Below are 20,807 nucleotides of genomic sequence, written 5' to 3' on the forward strand. Positions count from 1 at the left end.
GGGAGAGACAGACAGAGAAACAGACGGGGAAAGAGACAGACGGGGAAAGAGACAGACGGGGAAAGAGACAGACGGGGAAAGAGACAGACGGGGAAAGAGACAGACGGGGAAAGAGACAGACGGGGAAAGAGACAGACGGGGAAAGAGACAGACGGGGAAAGAGACAGATGGGGAAAGAGACAGACAGACAAACAGACAGAGATAGAGACAGACAGACACAGAGATAGAGAGAGACAGAGACAGTTACTATCCTGGGTAACGCCGCGTACTACAGCTAGTCTATTATAAATGCCAGAATGGAGACTAATAGATCTTGTCATCACTGTATAAACACACATTGGTTGTTGTGTAATATAATATTTGCTGACTTGCTTAGTCTTTTAGAAGAATACCGTGAGTTGTACGAGTTACAAAGGAGTCGCCTGGAGAAACAGCTGGTGCACGTCACTGAGGAGAGAGACGTCTGGAGTGGTGCCACCTACAGGCTGGCGAGAAAGGTGCGGCTGTGAGCAAACGCTGCGTATGTACAGATAGAACACATGAGTTTATTGCTGCTCGTTCCAAAAAAAATCAGCCTTTCATTGTGGGATCTTGTCAGATATAATCCACTCATAGGATTAGGAGGATTACTTAACTTTAAAGGGAACCTTCCATCTGATTGATGTTACCCAAACCGCGGGCAGCATGAATCTGACCCGGGCAGTACGATTGCAGCCAGGCATCTTTTTTTTTTCTCTGCAACGCTTTGGAGTTTAAGAGAAAATATAGAAGATCAGGCCGATGATCATAACCGGAAACGAGACTGATCCAGCGCTGACCCCGGCAGGATCTTCTTTGCGCTGCTAGAAGTGATTGACAGATCTCACTATAGGAATGACCTGTCAATCACCTACAGCGCTTCTGGGAAGAGCTGGGGGGAGGCACCGGACTTGTGTAGTCACTGGTTCCACAACCGGATCCCCCAACTATATGTTAGAAAAATATACCTGTTGCAATCGTACAGCCAGGCTGTATTCATGCTGCACGCGGTTTGGGCAGCATGAATCAATGCACAGGTTCCCTTTTAACAGAACCAGGTTTATGGCATTTCTTTCAACATGGAAAGTATTTATTTCCTTTAAACCACTTACAAAGCAACATTTAGGAAGAAATTAACCTTTTAATTATCTGTACACTATACCATGCTCCAGAAGAATGGCAGCGTCATACTCTGACAATAAGATTGTAGCCTAAAGGAGAAATACAGTAAGGCTCAATGCTAGCAGCACATTAGCCTAGAAATTAATGGGGGCAACGCACAGCTATGGGGGCTTGCTCAGCTTCACTTGATTAAGCTGCTGATTGGCTGCAGCGGTGTGAGGCTGAGTTTTTATGTCTTGTAATCATTCGTTAGAATGAATCCTGCAGAGATACATTGGGAACATGATTGCTGCTAGATCTGTTTTTTCTTTAACATGGGAGTCTATGGACAATGGATCCGTTAATGAATTGCTATTTTTTTTTCCATTTGAAAAGGATCCTTTAAGGGATGGCTAAATAGCAATCTATGAATGAATCCATTCTCCATAGACGTCAATGGTAAAAACCGGATCTGGCAGACATCAGTTATTTAACAATGGACAAAATAGTTGTGTTTGCAGAATTTTTTTGCTAACAGATCTCTGCTGGCTCCGTTCTGAAAGTCCCCCGGAGAGGAGCTGTCTCTAGTTAGAAGGTTCCCCGGAGAGGAGCTGTCTCTAGTTAGAAGGTTCCGTGGAGAGGAACTGTCTCTTGTTAGAAGGTTCCCTGGAGAGGAGCTGTCTCTTGTTAGATTGTTCCCCGGAGAGGAGCTGTCTCTAGTTAGAACGTTCCCCGGAGAGGAGCTGTTTCTTGTTAGAACGTTCCCCGGAGAGGAGCTGTCTCTAGTTAGAACGTTCCCCGGAGAGGAGCTGTCTCTAGTTAGAATGTTCCCCGGAGAGCAGCTGTCTCTTGTTAGAACATTCCCCGGAGAGGAGCTGTCTCTAGTTAGAACATTCCCCGGAGAGGAGCTGTCTCTAGTTAGAAGGTTCCCCGGAGAGGAGCTGTCTCTTGTTAGAACGTTCCCCGGAGAGGAGCTGTCTCTTGTTAGAACGTTCCCCGGAGAGGAGCTGTCTCTTGTTAGAACGTTCCCCGGAGAGGAGCTGTCTCTAGTTAGAACGTTCCCCGGAGAGGAGCTGTCTCTAGTTAGAATGTTCCCCGGAGAGGAGCTGTCACTTGTTAGAACGTTCCCCGGAGAGGAGCTGTCTCTAGTTAGAACGTTCCCCGGAGAGGAGCTGTCTCTTGTTAGAAGGTTCCCCAGAGAGGAGCTGTCTCTTGTTAGAACGTTCCGTGGAGAGGAGATGTCTCTTGTTAGAACGTTTCCCGGAGAGGAGCTGTCTCAAGTTAGAACGTTCCCCGGAGAGGAGCTGTCTCTTGTTAGAAGGTTCCCCGGAGAGGAGCTGTCTCTAGTTAGAACGTTCCGTGGAGAGGAGCTGTCTCTTGTTAGAACGTTCCCCGGAGAGGAGCTGTCTCTTGTTAGAAGGTTCCCCGGAGAGGAGCTGTCTCTTGTTAGAAGGTTCCCCAGAGAGGAGCTGTCTCTTGTTAGAACGTTCCGTGGAGAGGAGCTGTCTCTTGTTAGAACGTTCCGTGGAGAGGAGCTGTCTCTTGTTAGAAGGTTCCCCGGAGAGGAGCTGTCTCTAGTTAGAACGTTCCGTGGAGAGGAGCTGTCTCTAGTTAGAACATTCCCCGGAGAGGAGCTGTCTCTTGTTAGAACGTTCCCCGGAGAGGAGCTGTCTCTTGTTAGAACGTTCCCCGGAGAGGAGCTGTCTCTTGTTAGAAGGTTCCCCGGAGAGGAGCTGTCTCTTGTTAGAACGTTACCCGGAGAGGAGCTGTCTCTTGTTAGAACGTTCCCCGGAGAGGAGCTGTCTCTTGTTAGAAGGTTCCCCGGAGAGGAGCTGTCTCTTGTTAGAACGTTACCCGGAGAGGAGCTGTCTCTTGTTAGAACGTTCCCCGGAGAGGAGCTGTCTCTTGTTAGAAGGTTCCCCGGAGAGGAGCTGTCTCCTGTTAGAATGTTCCCCGGAGAGGAGCTGTCTCTTGTTAGAAGGTTCCCCGGAGAGGAGCTGTCTCTTGTTAGAACGTTCCCCGGAGAGGAGCTGTCTCTTGTTAGAACGTTCCCCGGAGAGGAGCTGTCTCTTGTTAGAACGTTCCGTGGAGAGGAGCTGTCTCTTGTTAGAACGTTTCTTGGAGAGGCGCTGTCTCTTGTTAGAACGTTTCTTGGAGAGGCGCTGTCTCTTGTTAGAACGTTCTCCGGAGAGGAGCTGTCTCTTGTTAGAAGGTTCCCCGGAGAGGAGCTGTCTCTTGTTAGAACATTCCGTGGAGAGGAGCTGTCTCTAGTTAGAACGTTCCGTGGAGAGGAGCTGTCTCTTGTTAGAACGTTCCATGGAGAGGAGCTGTCTCTTGTTAGAACGTTCCCCGGAGAGGAGCTGTCTCTTGTTAGAACGTTCCCCGGAGAGGAGCTGTCTCTAGTTAGAACGTTCCCCGGAGAGGCGCTGTCTCTAGTTAGAACGTTCCCCGGAGAGGAGCTGTCTCTAGTTAGAACGTTCCCCGGAGAGGAGCTGTCTCTAGTTAGAACGTTCCCCGGAGAGGAGCTGTCTCTTGTTAGAACGTTCCCCGGAGAGGAGATGTCTCTTGTTAGAACGTTCCGTGGAGAGGAGCTGTCTCTTGTTAGAACGTTCCCCGGAGAGGAGCTGTCTCTTGTTAGAACGTTCCCCGGAGAGGAGCTGTCTCTAGTTAGAACGTTTCTTGGAGAGGAGCTGTCTCTTGTTAGAACGTTTCTTGGAGAGGAGCTGTCTCTTGTTAGAACGTTCCCAGGAGAGGAGCTGTCTCTTGTTAGAACGTGCCCCGGAGAGGAGTTGTCTCTAGTTAGAACGTTCCGTGGAGAGGAGCTGTCTCTTGTTAGAAGGTTCCCCGGAGAGGAGCTGTCTCTTGTTAGAACGTTCCCAGGAGAGGGGCTGTCTCTTGTTAGAACGTTCCGTGGAGAGGGGCTGTCTCTTGTTAGAACATTCCCAGGAGAGGAGCTGTCTCTTGTTAGAAGGTTCCCCGGAGAGGAGCTGTCTCTTGTTAGAACGTTCCCCGGAGAGGAGCTGTCTCTTGTTAGAACGTTTCTTGGAGAGGAGCTGTCTCTTGTTAGAACGTTCCCAGGAGAGGAGCTGTCTCTTGTTAGAACGTGCCCCGGAGAGGAGTTGTCTCTAGTTAGAACGTTCCGTGGAGAGGAGCTGTCTCTGGTTAGAAGGTTCCCCGGAGAGGAGCTGTCTCTTGTTAGAACGTTCCCAGGAGAGGGGCTGTCTCTTGTTAGAACGTTCCGTGGAGAGGGGCTGTCTCTTGTTAGAACATTCCCAGGAGAGGAGCTGTCTCTTGTTAGAAGGTTCCCCGGAGAGGAGCTGTCTCTTGTTAGAACGTTCCCCGGAGAGGAGCTGTCTCTTGTTAGAACGTTTCTTGGAGAGGAGCTGTCTCTTGTTAGAACGTTCCCCGGAGAGGAGCTGTCTCTTGTTAGAAGGTTCCGTGGAGAGGAGCTGTCTCTTGTTAGATTGTTCCCCGGAGAGGAGCTGTCTCTAGTTAGAACGTTCCCCGGAGAGGAGCTGTTTCTTGTTAGAACGTTCCCCGGAGAGGAGCTGTCTCTAGTTAGAACGTTCCCCGGAGAGGAGCTGTCTCTAGTTAGAATGTTCCCCGGAGAGCAGCTGTCTCTTGTTAGAACATTCCCCGGAGAGGAGCTGTCTCTAGTTAGAACATTCCCCGGAGAGGAGCTGTCTCTAGTTAGAAGGTTCCCCGGAGAGGAGCTGTCTCTTGTTAGAACGTTCCCCGGAGAGGAGCTGTCTCTTGTTAGAACGTTCCCCGGAGAGGAGCTGTCTCTAGTTAGAATGTTCCCCGGAGAGGAGCTGCCTCTAGTTAGAAGGTTCCCCGGAGAGGAGCTGTCTCTAGTTAGAACGTTCCCCGGAGAGGAGCTGTCTCTAGTTAGAACGTCCCCCGGAGAGGAGCTGTCTCTTGTTAGAACGTTCCCCGGAGAGGAGCTGTCTCTTGTTAGAACGTTCCCCGGAGAGGAGCTGTCTCTTGTTAGAAGGTTCCCCGGAGAGGAGCTGTCTCTAGTTAGAACGTTCCCCGGAGAGGAGCTGTCTCTAGTTAGAATGTTCCCCGGAGAGGAGCTGTCACTTGTTAGAACGTTCCCCGGAGAGGAGCTGTCTCTAGTTAGAACGTTCCCCGGAGAGGAGCTGTCTCTTGTTAGAAGGTTCCCCAGAGAGGAGCTGTCTCTTGTTAGAACGTTCCGTGGAGAGGAGATGTCTCTTGTTAGAACGTTTCCCGGAGAGGAGCTGTCTCAAGTTAGAACGTTCCCCGGAGAGGAGCTGTCTCTTGTTAGAAGGTTCCCCGGAGAGGAGCTGTCTCTAGTTAGAACGTTCCGTGGAGAGGAGCTGTCTCTTGTTAGAACGTTCCCCGGAGAGGAGCTGTCTCTTGTTAGAAGGTTCCCCAGAGAGGAGCTGTCTCTTGTTAGAACGTTCCGTGGAGAGGAGCTGTCTCTTGTTAGAACGTTCCCCGGAGAGGAGCTGTCTCTTGTTAGAACGTTCCCCGGAGAGGAGCTGTCTCTTGTTAGAAGGTTCCCCAGAGAGGAGCTGTCTCTTGTTAGAACGTTCTGTGGAGAGGAGCTGTCTCTTGTTAGAACGTTCCGTGGAGAGGAGCTGTCTCTTGTTAGAAGGTTCCCCGGAAAGGAGCTGTCTCTAGTTAGAACGTTCCGTGGAGAGGAGCTGTCTCTAGTTAGAACATTCCCCGGAGAGGAGCTGTCTCTTGTTAGAACGTTCCCCGGAGAGGAGCTGTCTCTTGTTAGAACGTTCCCCGGAGAGGAGCTGTCTCTTGTTAGAAGGTTCCCCGGAGAGGAGCTGTCTCTTGTTAGAACGTTACCCGGAGAGGAGCTGTCTCTTGTTAGAACGTTCCCCGGAGAGGAGCTGTCTCTTGTTAGAACGTTCCCCGGAGAGGAGCTGTCTCTTGTTAGAAGGTTCCCCGGAGAGGAGCTGTCTCTTGTTAGAACGTTACCCGGAGAGGAGCTGTCTCTTGTTAGAACGTTCCCCGGAGAGGAGCTGTCTCTTGTTAGAATGTTCCCCGGAGAGGAGCTGTCTCTTGTTAGAATGTTCCCCGGAGAGGAGCTGTCTCCTGTTAGAATGTTCCCCGGAGAGGAGCTGTCTCTTGTTAGAAGGTTCCCCGGAGAGGAGCTGTCTCTTGTTAGAACGTTCCCCGGAGAGGAGCTGTCTCTTGTTAGAACGTTCCCCGGAGAGGAGCTGTCTCTTGTTAGAACGTTCCGTGGAGAGGAGCTGTCTCTAGTTAGAACGTTCCGTGGAGAGGAGCTGTCTCTTGTTAGAAGGTTCCCCGGAGAGGAGCTGTCTCTAATTAGAACGTTTCTTGGAGAGGCGCTGTCTCTTGTTAGAACGTTCTCCGGAGAGGAGCTGTCTCTTGTTAGAAGGTTCCCCGGAGAGGAGCTGTCTCTTGTTAGAACATTCCGTGGAGAGGAGCTGTCTCTAGTTAGAACGTTCCGTGGAGAGGAGCTGTCTCTTGTTAGAACGTTCCATGGAGAGGAGCTGTCTCTTGTTAGAACGTTCCCCGGAGAGGAGCTGTCTCTTGTTAGAACGTTCCCCGGAAAGGAGCTGTCTCTAGTTAGAACGTTCCCCGGAGAGGCGCTGTCTCTAGTTAGAACGTTCCCCGGAGAGGAGCTGTCTCTAGTTAGAACGTTCCCCGGAGAGGAGCTGTCTCTAGTTAGAACGTTCCCCGGAGAGGAGCTGTCTCTTGTTAGAACGTTCCCCGGAGAGGAGCTGTCTCTTGTTAGAACGTTCCGTGGAGAGGAGCTGTCTCTTGTTAGAACGTTCCCCGGAGAGGAGCTGTCTCTTGTTAGAACGTTCCCCGGAGAGGAGCTGTCTCTAGTTAGAACGTTTCTTGGAGAGGAGCTGTCTCTTGTTAGAACGTTTCTTGGAGAGGAGCTGTCTCTTGTTAGAACGTTCCCAGGAGAGGAGCTGTCTCTTGTTAGAACGTGCCCCGGAGAGGAGTTGTCTCTAGTTAGAACGTTCCGTGGAGAGGAGCTGTCTCTTGTTAGAAGGTTCCCCGGAGAGGAGCTGTCTCTTGTTAGAACGTTCCCAGGAGAGGGGCTGTCTCTTGTTAGAACGTTCCGTGGAGAGGGGCTGTCTCTTGTTAGAACATTCCCAGGAGAGGAGCTGTCTCTTGTTAGAAGGTTCCCCGGAGAGGAGCTGTCTCTTGTTAGAACGTTCCCCGGAGAGGAGCTGTCTCTTGTTAGAACGTTTCTTGGAGAGGAGCTGTCTCTTGTTAGAACGTTCCCAGGAGAGGAGCTGTCTCTTGTTAGAACGTGCCCCGGAGAGGAGTTGTCTCTAGTTAGAACGTTCCGTGGAGAGGAGCTGTCTCTTGTTAGAAGGTTCCCCGGAGAGGAGCTGTCTCTTGTTAGAACGTTCCCAGGAGAGGAGCTGTCTCTTGTTAGAACGTTCCGTGGAGAGGGGCTGTCTCTTGTTAGAACATTCCCAGGAGAGGAGCTGTCTCTAGTTAGAAGGTTCCCCGGAGAGGAGCTGTCTCTTGTTAGAACGTTCCCCGGAGAGGAGCTGTCTCTTGTTAGAACGTTTCTTGGAGAGGAGCTGTCTCTTGTTAGAACGTTCCCCGGAGAGGAGCTGTCTCTTGTTAGAACGTTTCTTGGAGAGGAGCTGTCTCTTGTTAGAACGTTCCCTGCAGAGGAGCTGTCTCTAGTTAGAACGTTCCCCGGAGAGGAGTTGTCTTTAGTTAGAACGTTCCGTGGAGAGGAGCTGTCTCTTGTTAGAACGTTCCCAGGAGAGGAGCTGTCTCTTGTTAGAAGGTTCCCCGGAGAGGAGCTGTCTCTTGTTAGAACGTTCCCAGGAGAGGGGCTGTCTCTTGTTAGAACGTTCCCCGGAGAGGGGCTGTCTCTTGTTAGAACGTTCCGTGGAGAGGAGCTGTCTCTTGTTAGAACGTTTCTTGGAGAGGAGCTGTCTCTAGTTAGAACGTTCCGTGGAGAGGAGCTGTCTCTAGTTAGAACGTTCCCCGGAGAGGAGCTGTCTCTTGTTAGAACGTTCTCCGGAGAGGAGCTGTCTCTTGTTAGAACGTTCCGTGGAGAGGAGCTGTCTCTTGTTAGAACGTTCCCCGGAGAGGAGCTGTCTCTTGTTAGAACGTTCCCCGGAGAGGAGCTGTCTCTTGTTAGAACGTTCCCCGGAGAGGAGCTGTCTCTTGTTAGAAGGTTCCCCGGAGAGGAGCTGTCTCTAGTTAGAAGGTTCCCCGGAGAGGAGCTGTCTCTAGTTAGAACGTTCCCCGGAGAGGAGCTGTCTCTTGTTAGAACGTTCCCCGGAGAGGAGCTGTCTCTAGTTAGAAGGTTCCCCGGAGAGGAGCTGTCTCTAGTTAGAAGGTTCCCCGGAGAGGAGCTGTCTCTAGTTAGAACGTTCCCCGGAGAGGAGCTGTCTCTAGTTAGAACGTTCCCCGGAGAGGAGCTGTCTCTAGTTAGAAGGTTCCCCGGAGAGGAGCTGTCTCTAGTTAGAACGTTCCCCGGAGAGGAGCTGTCTCTTGTTAGAACGTTCCGTGGAGAGGAGCTGTCTCTTGTTAGAAGGTTCCCCGGAGAGGAGCTGTCTCTTGTTAGAACGTTACCCGGAGAGGAGCTGTCTCTTGTTAGAACGTTCCCCGGAGAGGAGCTGTCTCTTGTTAGAACGTTCCCCGGAGAGGAGCTGTCTCTTGTTAGAACGTTCCCCGGAGAGGAGCTGTCTCTTGTTAGAAGGTTCCCCGGAGAGGAGCTGTCTCTTGTTAGAACGTTCCCCGGAGAGGAGCTGTCTCTTGTTAGAAAGTTCCCCGGAGAGGAGCTGTCTCTTGTTAGAACGTTCCGTGGAGAGGAGCTGTCTCTTGTTAGAACGTTCCCCGGAGAGGAGCTGTCTCTTGTTAGAACGTTCCGTGGAGAGGAGCTGTCTCTTGTTAGAAGGTTCCCCGGAGAGGAGCTGTCTCTAGTTAGAACGTTTCTTGGAGAGGCGCTGTCTCTTGTTAGAACGTTCTCCGGAGAGGAGCTGTCTCTTGTTAGAAGGTTCCCCGGAGAGGAGCTGTCTCTTGTTAGAACATTCCGTGGAGAGGAGCTGTCTCTAGTTAGAACGTTCCGTGGAGAGGAGCTGTCTCTTGTTAGAACGTTCCATGGAGAGGAGCTGTCTCTTGTTAGAACGTTCCCCGGAGAGGAGCTGTCTCTTGTTAGAACGTTCCCCGGAAAGGAGCTGTCTCTAGTTAGAACGTTCCCCGGAGAGGCGCTGTCTCTAGTTAGAACGTTCCCCGGAGAGGAGCTGTCTCTTGTTAGAATGTTCCCCGGAGAGGAGCTGTCTCTTGTTAGAACGTTCCATGGAGAGGAGCTGTCTCTTGTTAGAACGTTCCCCGGAGAGGAGCTGTCTCTTGTTAGAACGTTCCCCGGAGAGGAGCTGTCTCTTGTTAGAACGTTCCCCGGAGAGGAGCTGTCTCTTGTTAGAACGTTCCGTGGAGAGGAGCTGTCTCTTGTTAGAACGTTCCGTGGAGAGGAGCCGTCTCTAGTTAGAACGTTCCGTGGAGAGGAGCCGTCTCTTGTTAGAACGTTCCGTGGAGAGGAGCCGTCTCTTGTTTGAACGTTCCCCGGAGAGGAGCTGTCTCTTGTTAGAACGTTCCGTGGAGAGGAGCTGTCTCTAGTTAGAACGTTCCGTGGAGAGGAGCTGTCTCTAGTTAGAACGTTCCGTGGAGAGGAGCTGTCTCTTGTTAGAACGTTCCCCGGAGAGGAGCTGTCTCTTGTTAGAACGTTCCGTGGAGAGGAGCTGTCTCTTGTTAGAAGGTTCCGTGGAGAGGAGCTGTCTCTTGTTAGAAGGTTCCCCGGAGAGGAGCTGTCTCTTGTTAGAACGTTCCGTGGAGAGGAGCTGTCTCTTGTTAGAACGTTCCCCGGAGAGGAGCTGTCTCTTGTTAGAACGTTCCGTGGAGAGGAGCTGTCTCTTGTTAGAAGGTTCCGTGGAGAGGAGCTGTCTCTTGTTAGAAGGTTCCATGGAGAGGAGCTGTCTCTTGTTAGAACGTTCCGTGGAGAGGAGCCGTCTCTAGTTAGAACGTTCCCCGGAGAGGAGCTGTCTCTAGTTAGAACGTTCCCTGGAGAGGAGCTGTCTCTAGTTAGAAGGTTCCCTGGAGAGGAGCTGTCTCTAGTTAGAAGGTTCCCCGGAGAGGAGCTGTCTCTAGTTAGAAGGTTCCCCGGAGAGGAGCTGTCTCTTGTTAGAAGGTTCCCTGGAGAGGAGCTGTCTCTTGTTAGATTGTTCCCCGGAGAGGAGCTGTCTCTAGTTAGAACGTTCCCCGGAGAGGAGCTGTTTCTTGTTAGAACGTTCCCCAGAGAGGAGCTGTCTCTAGTTAGAACGTTCCCCGGAGAGGAGCTGTTTCTTGTTAGAACGTTCCCCGGAGAGGAGCTGTCTCTTGTTAGAACGTTCCCCGGAGAGGAGCTGTCTCTTGTTAGAACATTCCCCGGAGAGGAGCTGTCTCTAGTTAGAACATTCCCCGGAGAGGAGCTGTCTCTAGTTAGAAGGTTCCCCGGAGAGGAGCTGTCTCTTGTTAGAACGTTCCCCGGAGAGGAGCTGTCTCTTGTTAGAACGTTCCCCGGAGAGGAGCTGTCTCTAGTTAGAATGTTCCCCGGAGAGGAGCTGTCTCTTGTTAGAACGTTCCGTGGAGAGGAGCTGTCTCTAGTTAGAAGGTTCCCCGGAGAGGAGCTGTCTCTAGTTAGAACGTTCCCCGGAGAGGAGCCGTCTCTAGTTAGAACGTCCCCCGGAGAGGAGCTGTCTCTTGTTAGAACGTTCCCCGGAGAGGAGCCGTCTCTAGTTAGAACGTCCCCCGGAGAGGAGCTGTCTCTTGTTAGAACGTTCCCCGGAGAGGAGCTGTCTCTTGTTAGAACGTTCCCCGGAGAGGAGCTGTCTCTTGTTAGAATGTTCCCCGGAGAGGAGCTGTCTCTTGTTAGAACATTCCCTGGAGAGGAGCTGTCTCTAGTTAGAACGTTCCCCGGAGAGGAGCTGTCTCTAGTTAGAATGTTCCCCGGAGAGGAGCTGTCACTTGTTAGAACGTTCCCCGGAGAGGAGCTGTCTCTAGTTAGAACGTTCCCCGGAGAGGAGCTGTCTCTTGTTAGAAGGTTCCCCAGAGAGGAGCTGTCTCTTGTTAGAACGTTCCGTGGAGAGGAGATGTCTCTTGTTAGAACGTTTCCCGGAGAGGAGCTGTCTCAAGTTAGAACGTTCCCCGGAGAGGAGCTGTCTCTTGTTAGAAGGTTCCCCGGAGAGGAGCTGTCTCTAGTTAGAACGTTCCGTGGAGAGGAGCTGTCTCTTGTCAGAACGTTCCCCGGAGAGGAGCTGTCTCTAGTTAGAACATTCCCCGGAGAGGAGCTGTCTCTTGTCAGAACGTTCCCCGGAGAGGAGCTGTCTCTAGTTAGAACATTCCCCGGAGAGGAGCTGTCTCTTGTTAGAACGTTCCCCGGAGAGGAGCTGTCTCTTGTTAGAACGTTCCCCGGAGAGGAGCTGTCTCTTGTTAGAAGGTTCCCCGGAGAGGAGCTGTCTCTTGTTAGAACGTTCCCCGGAGAGGAGCTGTCTCTTGTTAGAACGTTCCCCGGAGAGGAGCTGTCTCTTGTTAGAAGGTTCCCCAGAGAGGAGCTGTCTCTTGTTAGAACGTTCCGTGGAGAGGAGCTGTCTCTTGTTAGAACGTTCCCCGGAGAGGAGCTGTCTCTTGTTAGAACGTTCCCCGGAGAGGAGCTGTCTCTTGTTAGAATGTTCCCCGGAGAGGAGCTGTCTCCTCTTAGAATGTTCCCCGGAGAGGAGCTGTCTCTTGTTAGAAGGTTCCCCGGAGAGGAGCTGTCTCTTGTTAGAACGTTCCCCGGAGAGGAGCTGTCTCTTGTTGGAACGTTCCCCGGAGAGGAGCTGTCTCTTGTTAGAACGTTCTCCGGAGAGGAGCTGTCTCTTGTTAGAACGTTCCGTGGAGAGGAGCTGTCTCTTGTTAGAACGTTCCCCGGAGAGGAGCTGTCTCTTGTTAGAACGTTCCGTGGAGAGGAGCTGTCTCTTGTTAGAAGGTTCCCCGGAGAGGAGCTGTCTCTAATTAGAACGTTTCTTGGAGAGGCGCTGTCTCTTGTTAGAACGTTCTCCGGAGAGGAACTGTCTCTTGTTAGAAGGTTCCCCGGAGAGGAGCTGTCTCTTGTTAGAACATTCCGTGGAGAGGAGCTGTCTCTAGTTAGAACGTTCCGTGGAGAGGAGCTGTCTCTTGTTAGAACGTTCCCCGGAGAGGAGCTGTCTCTTGTTAGAACGTTCCCCGGAAAGGAGCTGTCTCTAGTTAGAACGTTCCCCGGAGAGGCGCTGTCTCTAGTTAGAACGTTCCCCGGAGAGGAGCTGTCTCTAGTTAGAACGTTCCCCGGAGAGGAGCTGTCTCTTGTTAGAACGTTCCCCGGAGAGGAGCTGTCTCTTGTTAGAACGTTCCGTGGAGAGGAGCTGTCTCTTGTTAGAAGGTTCCCCGGAGAGGAGCTGTCTCTTGTTAGAACGTTCCCCGGAGAGGAGCTGTCTCTTGTTAGAACGTTCTCCGGAGAGGAGCTGTCTCTTGTTAGAACGTTCCCCGGAAAGGAGCTGTCTCTAGTTAGAACGTTCCCCGGAGAGGCGCTGTCTCTAGTTAGAACGTTCCCCGGAGAGGAGCTGTCTCTAGTTATAACGTTCCCCGGAGAGGAGCTGTCTCTTGTTAGAACGTTCCCCGGAGAGGAGCTGTCTCTTGTTAGAACGTTCCGTGGAGAGGAGCTGTCTCTTGTTAGAAGGTTCCCCGGAGAGGAGCTGTCTCTTGTTAGAACGTTCCCCGGAGAGGAGCTGTCTCTTGTTAGAACGTTCCCCGGAGAGGAGCTGTCTCTTGTTAGAACGTTCCCAGGAGATGGGCTGTCTCTTGTTAGAACGTGCCCCGGAGAGGAGTTGTCTCTAGTTAGAACGTTCCGTGGAGAGGAGCTGTCTCTTGTTAGAAGGTTCCCCGGAGAGGCGCTGTCTCTTGTTAGAACGTTCCGTGGAGAGGGGCTGTCTCTTGTTAGAACATTCCCAGGAGAGGAGCTGTCTCTTGTTAGAAGGTTCCCCGGAGAGGAGCTGTCTCTTGTTAGAAAGTTCCCCGGAGAGGAGCTGTCTCTTGTTAGAACGTTTCTTGGAGAGGAGCTGTCTCTTGTTAGAACGTTCCCCGGAGAGGAGCTGTCTCTTGTTAGAACGTTCCCTGCAGAGGAGCTGTCTCTAGTTAGAACGTTCCCCGGAGAGGAGTTGTCTTTAGTTAGAACGTTCCGTGGAGAGGAGCTGTCTCTTGTTAGAAGGTTCCCCGGAGAGGAGCTGTCTCTTGTTAGAACGTTCCCAGGAGAGGGGCTGTCTCTTGTTAGAACGTTCCCCGGAGAGGGGCTGTCTCTTGTTAGAACGTTCCGTGGAGAGGAGCTGTCTCTTGTTAGAACGTTTCTTGGAGAGGAGCTGTCTCTAGTTAGAACGTTCCGTGGAGAGGAGCTGTCTCTAGTTAGAACGTTCCCCGGAGAGGAGCTGTCTCTTGTTAGAACGTTCTCCGGAGAGGAGCTGTCTCTTGTTAGAACGTTCCGTGGAGAGGAGCTGTCTCTTGTTAGAACGTTCCCCGGAGAGGAGCTGTCTCTTGTTAGAACGTTCCCCGGAGAGGAGCTGTCTCTTGTTAGAACGTTCCCCGGAGAGGAGCTGTCTCTTGTTAGAAGGTTCCCCGGAGAGGAGCTGTCTCTTGTTAGAACGTTCCGTGGAGAGGGGCTGTCTCTTGTTAGAACATTCCCAGGAGAGGAGCTGTCTCTTGTTAGAAGGTTCCCCGGAGAGGAGCTGTCTCTAATTAGAACGTTTCTTGGAGAGGCGCTGTCTCTTGTTAGAACGTTCTCCGGAGAGGAGCTGTCTCTTGTTAGAAGGTTCCCCGGAGAGGAGCTGTCTCTTGTTAGAACATTCCGTGGAGAGGAGCTGTCTCTAGTTAGAACGTTCCGTGGAGAGGAGCTGTCTCTTGTTAGAACGTTCCATGGAGAGGAGCTGTCTCTTGTTAGAACGTTCCCCGGAGAGGAGCTGTCTCTTGTTAGAACGTTCCCCGGAAAGGAGCTGTCTCTAGTTAGAACGTTCCCCGGAGAGGCGCTGTCTCTAGTTAGAACGTTCCCCGGAGAGGAGCTGTCTCTAGTTAGAACGTTCCCCGGAGAGGAGCTGTCTCTTGTTAGAACGTTCCCCGGAGAGGAGCTGTCTCTTGTTAGAACGTTCCGTGGAGAGGAGCTGTCTCTTGTTAGAAGGTTCCCCGGAGAGGAGCTGTCTCTTGTTAGAACGTTCCCCGGAGAGGAGCTGTCTCTTGTTAGAACGTTCCCCGGAGAGGAGCTGTCTCTTGTTAGAACGTTCCCCGGAAAGGAGCTGTCTCTAGTTAGAACGTTCCCCGGAGAGGCGCTGTCTCTAGTTAGAACGTTCCCCGGAGAGGAGCTGTCTCTAGTTATAACGTTCCCCGGAGAGGAGCTGTCTCTTGTTAGAACGTTCCCCGGAGAGGAGCTGTCTCTTGTTAGAACGTTCCGTGGAGAGGAGCTGTCTCTTGTTAGAAGGTTCCCCGGAGAGGAGCTGTCTCTTGTTAGAACGTTCCCCGGAGAGGAGCTGTCTCTTGTTAGAACGTTCCCCGGAGAGGAGCTGTCTCTTGTTAGAACGTTCCCAGGAGATGGGCTGTCTCTTGTTAGAACGTGCCCCGGAGAGGAGTTGTCTCTAGTTAGAACGTTCCGTGGAGAGGAGCTGTCTCTTGTTAGAAGGTTCCCCGGAGAGGCGCTGTCTCTTGTTAGAACGTTCCGTGGAGAGGGGCTGTCTCTTGTTAGAACATTCCCAGGAGAGGAGCTGTCTCTTGTTAGAAGGTTCCCCGGAGAGGAGCTGTCTCTTGTTAGAACGTTCCCCGGAGAGGAGCTGTCTCTTGTTAGAACGTTTCTTGGAGAGGAGCTGTCTCTTGTTAGAACGTTCCCCGGAGAGGAGCTGTCTCTTGTTATAACGTTCCCTGCAGAGGAGCTGTTTCTAGTTAGAACGTTCCCCGGAGAGGAGTTGTCTTTAGTTAGAACGTTCCGTGGAGAGGAGCTGTCTCTTGTTAGAAGGTTCCCCGGAGAGGAGCTGTCTCTTGTTAGAACGTTCCCAGGAGAGGGGCTGTCTCTTGTTAGAACGTTCCCCGGAGAGGGGCTGTCTCTTGTTAGAACGTTCCGTGGAGAGGAGCTGTCTCTTGTTAGAACGTTTCTTGGAGAGGAGCTGTCTCTAGTTAGAACGTTCCGTGGAGAGGAGCTGTCTCTAGTTAGAACGTTCCCCGGAGAGGAGCTGTCTCTTGTTAGAACGTTCTCCGGAGAGGAGCTGTCTCTTGTTAGAACGTTCCGTGGAGAGGAGCTGTCTCTTGTTAGAACGTTCCCCGGAGAGGAGCTGTCTCTTGTTAGAACGTTCCCCGGAGAGGAGCTGTCTCTTGTTAGAACGTTCCCCGGAGAGGAGCTGTCTCTTGTTAGAAGGTTCCCCGGAGAGGAGCTGTCTCTAGTTAGAAGGTTCCCCGGAGAGGAGCTGTCTCTAGTTAGAACGTTCCCCGGAGAGGAGCTGTCTCTTGTTAGAACGTTCCCCGGAGAGGAGCTGTCTCTTGTTAGAACGTTCCGTGGAGAGGAGCTGTCTCTTGTTAGAAGGTTCCCCGGAGAGGAGCTGTCTCTTGTTAGAACGTTACCCGGAGAGGAGCTGTCTCTTGTTAGAACGTTCCCCGGAGAGGAGCTGTCTCTTGTTAGAACGTTCCCCGGAGAGGAGCTGTCTCTTGTTAGAACGTTCCCCGGAGAGGAGCTGTCTCTTGTTAGAAGGTTCCCCGGAGAGGAGCTGTCTCTTGTTAGAACGTTCCCCGGAGAGGAGCTGTCTCTTGTTAGAACGTTCCGTGGAGAGGAGCTGTCTCTTGTTAGAACGTTCCCCGGAGAGGAGCTGTCTCTTGTTAGAACGTTCCGTGGAGAGGAGCTGTCTCTTGTTAGAAGGTTCCCCGGAGAGGAGCTGTCTCTAGTTAGAACGTTTTTTGGAGAGGCGCTGTCTCTTGTTAGAACGTTCTCCGGAGAGGAGCTGTCTCTTGTTAGAAGGTTCCCCGGAGAGGAGCTGTCTCTTGTTAGAACATTCCGTGGAGAGGAGCTGTCTCTAGTTAGAACGTTCCGTGGAGAGGAGCTGTCTCTTGTTAGAACGTTCCATGGAGAGGAGCTGTCTCTTGTTAGAACGTTCCCCGGAGTGGAGCTGTCTCTTGTTAGAACGTTCCCCGGAAAGGAGCTGTCTCTAGTTAGAACGTTCCCCGGAGAGGCGCTGTCTCTAGTTAGAACGTTCCCCGGAGAGGAGCTGTCTCTAGTTAGAACGTTCCCCGGAGAGGAGCTGTCTCTAGTTAGAACGTTCCCCGGAGAGGAGCTGTCTCTTGTTAGAACGTTCCCCGGAGAGGAGCTGTCTCTTGTTAGAACGTTCCGTGGAGAGGAGCTGTCTCTTGTTAGAAGGTTCCCCGGAGAGGAGCTGTCTCTTGTTAGAACGTTCCCCGGAGAGGAGCTGTCTCTTGTTAGAACGTTCCCCGGAGAGGAGCTGTCTCTTGTTAGAACGTTCCCCGGAAAGGAGCTGTCTCTAGTTAGAACGTTCCCCGGAGAGGCGCTGTCTCTAGTTAGATCGTTCCCCGGAGAGGAGCTGTCTCTAGTTATAACGTTCCCCGGAGAGGAGCTGTCTCTTGTTAGAACGTTCCCCGGAGAGGAGCTGTCTCTTGTTAGAACGTTCCGTGGAGAGGAGCTGTCTCTTGTTAGAAGGTTCCCCGGAGAGGAGCTGTCTCTTGTTAGAACGTTCCCCGGAGAGGAGCTGTCTCTTGTTAGAACGTTCCCCGGAGAGGAGCTGTCTCTTGTTAGAACGTTCCCAGGAGATGGGCTGTCTCTTGTTAGAACGTGCCCCGGAGAGGAGTTGTCTCTAGTTAGAACGTTCCGTGGAGAGGAGCTGTCTCTTGTTAGAAGGTTCCCCGGAGAGGCGCTGTCTCTTGTTAGAACGTTCCGTGGAGAGGGGCTGTCTCTTGTTAGAACATTCCCAGGAGAGGAGCTGTGTCTTGTTAGAAGGTTCCCCGGAGAGGAGCTGTCTCTTGTTAGAACGTTCCCCGGAGAGGAGCTGTCTCTTGTTAGAACGTTTCTTGGAGAGGAGCTGTCTCTTGTTAGAACGTTCCCCGGAGAGGAGCTGTCTCTTGTTAGAACGTTTCTTGGAGAGGAGCTGTCTCTTGTTAGAACGTTCCCTGCAGAGGAGCTGTCTCTAGTTAGAACGTTCCCCGGAGAGGAGTTGTCTTTAGTTAGAACGTTCCGTGGAGAGGAGCTGTCTCTTGTTAGAAGGTTCCCCGGAGAGGAGCTGTCTCTTGTTAGAACGTTCCCAGGAGAGGGGCTGTCTCTTGTTAGAACGTTCCCCGGAGAGGGGCTGTCTCTTGTTAGAACGTTCCGTGGAGAGGAGCTGTCTCTTGTTAGAACGTTTCTTGGAGAGGAGCTGTCTCTAGTTAGAACGTTCCGTGGAGAGGAGCTGTCTCTAGTTAGAACGTTCCCCGGAGAGGAGCTGTCTCTTGTTAGAACGTTCTCCGGAGAGGAGCTGTCTCTTGTTAGAACGTTCCGTGGAGAGGAGCTGTCTCTTGTTAGAACGTTCCCCGGAGAGGAGCTGTCTCTTGTTAGAACGTTCCCCGGAGAGGAGCTGTCTCTTGTTAGAACGTTCCCCGGAGAGGAGCTGTCTCTTGTTAGAAGGTTCCCCGGAGAGGAGCTGTCTCTAGTTAGAAGGTTCCCCGGAGAGGAGCTGTCTCTAGTTAGAACGTTCCCCGGAGAGGAGCTGTCTCTTGTTAGAACGTTCCCCGGAGAGGAGCTGTCTCTTGTTAGAACGTTCCGTGGAGAGGAGCTGTCTCTTGTTAGAAGGTTCCCCGGAGAGGAGCTGTCTCTTGTTAGAACGTTACCCGGAGAGGAGCTGTCTCTTGTTAGAACGTTCCCCGGAGAGGAGCTGTCTCTTGTTAGAACGTTCCCCGGAGAGGAGCTGTCTCTTGTTAGAACGTTCCCCGGAGAGGAGCTGTCTCTTGTTAGAAGGTTCCCCGGAGAGGAGCTGTCTCTTGTTAGAACGTTCCCCGGAGAGGAGCTGTCTCTTGTTAGAACGTTCCGTGGAGAGGGGCTGTCTCTTGTTAGAACGTTCCCCGGAGAGGAGCTGTCTCTTGTTAGAACGTTCCGTGGAGAGGAGCTGTCTCTTGTTAGAAGGTTCCCCGGAGAGGAGCTGTCTCTAGTTAGAACGTTTTTTGGAGAGGCGCTGTCTCTTGTTAGAACGTTCTCCGGAGAGGAGCTGTCTCTTGTTAGAAGGTTCACCGGAGAGGAGCTGTCTCTTGTTAGAACATTCCGTGGAGAGGAGCTGTCTCTAGTTAGAACGTTCCGTGGAGAGGAGCTGTCTCTTGTTAGAACGTTCCATGGAGAGGAGCTGTCTCTTGTTAGAATGTTCCCCGGAGAGGAGCTGTCTCTTGTTAGAACGTTCCCCGGAAAGGAGCTGTCTCTAGTTAGAACGTTCCCCGGAGAGGCGCTGTCTCTAGTTAGAACGTTCCCCGGAGAGGAGCTGTCTCTTGTTAGAACGTTCCCCGGAGAGGAGCTGTCTCTTGTTAGAATGTTCCCCGGAGAGGAGCTGTCTCTTGTTAGAACGTTCCGTGGAGAGGAGCTGTCTCTTGTTAGAACGTTCCCCGGAAAGGAGCTGTCTCTAGTTAGAACGTTCCCCGGAGAGGAGCTGTCTCTTGTTAGAACGTTCCCCGGAGAGGAGCTGTCTCTTGTTAGAACGTTCCGTGGAGAGGAGCTGTCTCTTGTTAGAACGTTCCCCGGAGAGGAGCTGTCTCTTGTTAGAACGTTCCCCGGAGAGGAGCTGTCTCTAGTTAGAACGTTCCCAGGAGAGGGGCTGTCTCTTGTTAGAACGTTCCCCGAAGAGGAGCTGTCTCTTGTTAGAACGTTCCCAGGAGAGGGGCTGTCTCTTGTTAGAACGTTCCCCGGAGAGGAGCTGTCTCTAGTTAGAACGTTCCCCGGAGAGGAGCTGTCTTTAGTTAGAACGTTCCGTGGAGAGGAGCTGTCTCTTGTTAGAACGTTCCCAGGAGAGGAGCTGTCTCTTGTTAGAAGGTTCCCCGGAGAGGAGCTGTCTCTTGTTAGGACGTTCCGTGGAGAGGAGCTGTCTCTTGTTAGAAGGTTCCCCGGAGAGGAGCTGTCTCTTGTTAGAACGTTACCCGGAGAGGAGCTGTCTCTTGTTAGAACGTTCCCCGGAGAGGAGCTGTCTCTTGTTAGAACGTTCCCCGGAGAGGAGCTGTCTCTTGTTAGAACGTTCCCCGGAGAGGAGCTGTCTCTTGTTAGAAGGTTCCCCGGAGAGGAGCTGTCTCTTGTTAGAACGTTCCCCGGAGAGGAGCTGTCTCTTGTTAGAACGTTCCGTGGAGAGGAGCTGTCTCTTGTTAGAACGTTCCCCGGAGAGGAGCTGTCTCTTGTTAGAACGTTCCGTGGAGAGGAGCTGTCTCTTGTTAGAAGGTTCCCCGGAGAGGAGCTGTCTCTAGTTAGAACGTTTTTTGGAGAGGCGCTGTCTCTTGTTAGAACGTTCTCCGGAGAGGAGCTGTCTCTTGTTAGAAGGTTCACCGGAGAGGAGCTGTCTCTTGTTAGAACATTCCGTGGAGAGGAGCTGTCTCTAGTTAGAACGTTCCGTGGAGAGGAGCTGTCTCTTGTTAGAACGTTCCATGGAGAGGAGCTGTCTCTTTTTAGAACGTTCCCCGGAGAGGAGCTGTCTCTTGTTAGAACGTTCCCCGGAAAGGAGCTGTCTCTAGTTAGAACGTTCCCCGGAGAGGCGCTGTCTCTAGTTAGAACGTTCCCCGGAGAGGAGCTGTCTCTTGTTAGAACGTTCCCCGGAGAGGAGCTGTCTCTTGTTAGAATGTTCCCCGGAGAGGAGCTGTCTCTTGTTAGAACGTTCCGTGGAGAGGAGCTGTCTCTTGTTAGAACGTTCCCCGGAAAGGAGCTGTCTCTAGTTAGAACGTTCCCCGGAGAGGAGCTGTCTCTTGTTAGAACGTTCCCCTTAGAGGAGCTGTCTCTTGTTAGAACGTTCCGTGGAGAGGAGCTGTCTCTTGTTAGAACGTTCCCCGGAGAGGAGCTGTCTCTTGTTAGAACGTTCCCCGGAGAGGAGCTGTCTCTTGTTAGAACGTTCCCAGGAGAGGGGCTGTCTCTTGTTAGAACGTTCCCCGAAGAGGAGCTGTCTCTTGTTAGAACGTTCCCAGGAGAGGGGCTGTCTCTTGTTAGAACGTTCCCCGGAGAGAAGCTGTCTCTAGTTAGAACGTTCCCCGGAGAGGAGCTGTCTTTAGTTAGAACGTTCCGTGGAGAGGAGCTGTCTCTTGTTAGAACGTTCCCAGGAGAGGAGCTGTCTCTTGTTAGAAGGTTCCCCGGAGAGGAGCTGTCTCTTGTTAGAACGTTCCGTGGAGAGGAGCTGTCTCTTGTTAGAACGTTTCTTGGAGAGGAGCTGTCTCTTGTTAGAACGTTCCCTGGAGAGGAGCTGTCTCTTGTTAGAACGTTCCCCGGAGAGGAGCTGTCTCTTGTTAGAACGTTCCCCGGAGAGGAGCTGTCTCTTGTTAGAACGTTCCCCGGAGAGGAGCTGTCTCTTGTTAGAACGTTCCCCGGAGAGGAGCTGTCTCTAGTTAGAACGTTCCCCGGAGAGGAGCTGTCTCTAGTTAGAACGTTCCCCGGAGAGGAGCTGTCTCTTGTTAGAACGTTCCCCGGAGAGGAGCTG

The 20,807-nt window shown here is 52.2% G+C and overlaps 1 protein-coding gene across 3 annotated transcripts in view; it reads left to right on the forward strand.

The window, feature by feature from the left end:
* AXDND1 (axonemal dynein light chain domain containing 1) overlaps positions 1 to 20,807 on the forward strand; it is a 141,004-nt gene that overhangs the window by 54,456 nt on the left and 65,741 nt on the right. For all 3 annotated transcript variants that reach the window (XR_012725076.1, XM_075321207.1, XM_075321208.1), the window contains exon 11: positions 377 to 497. Coding sequence is in view for 2 of the 3 variants with exons in the window: in XM_075321207.1 (XP_075177322.1) it covers positions 377 to 497 (121 nt within the window). In the remaining variant the exon portion in view is untranslated. The remainder of the gene's footprint in view (positions 1 to 376; positions 498 to 20,807) is intronic.

Source organism: Anomaloglossus baeobatrachus, chromosome 8 (genome assembly GCF_048569485.1).
Source record: "Anomaloglossus baeobatrachus isolate aAnoBae1 chromosome 8, aAnoBae1.hap1, whole genome shotgun sequence".
Lineage (NCBI taxonomy): Eukaryota > Metazoa > Chordata > Amphibia > Anura > Aromobatidae > Anomaloglossus > Anomaloglossus baeobatrachus.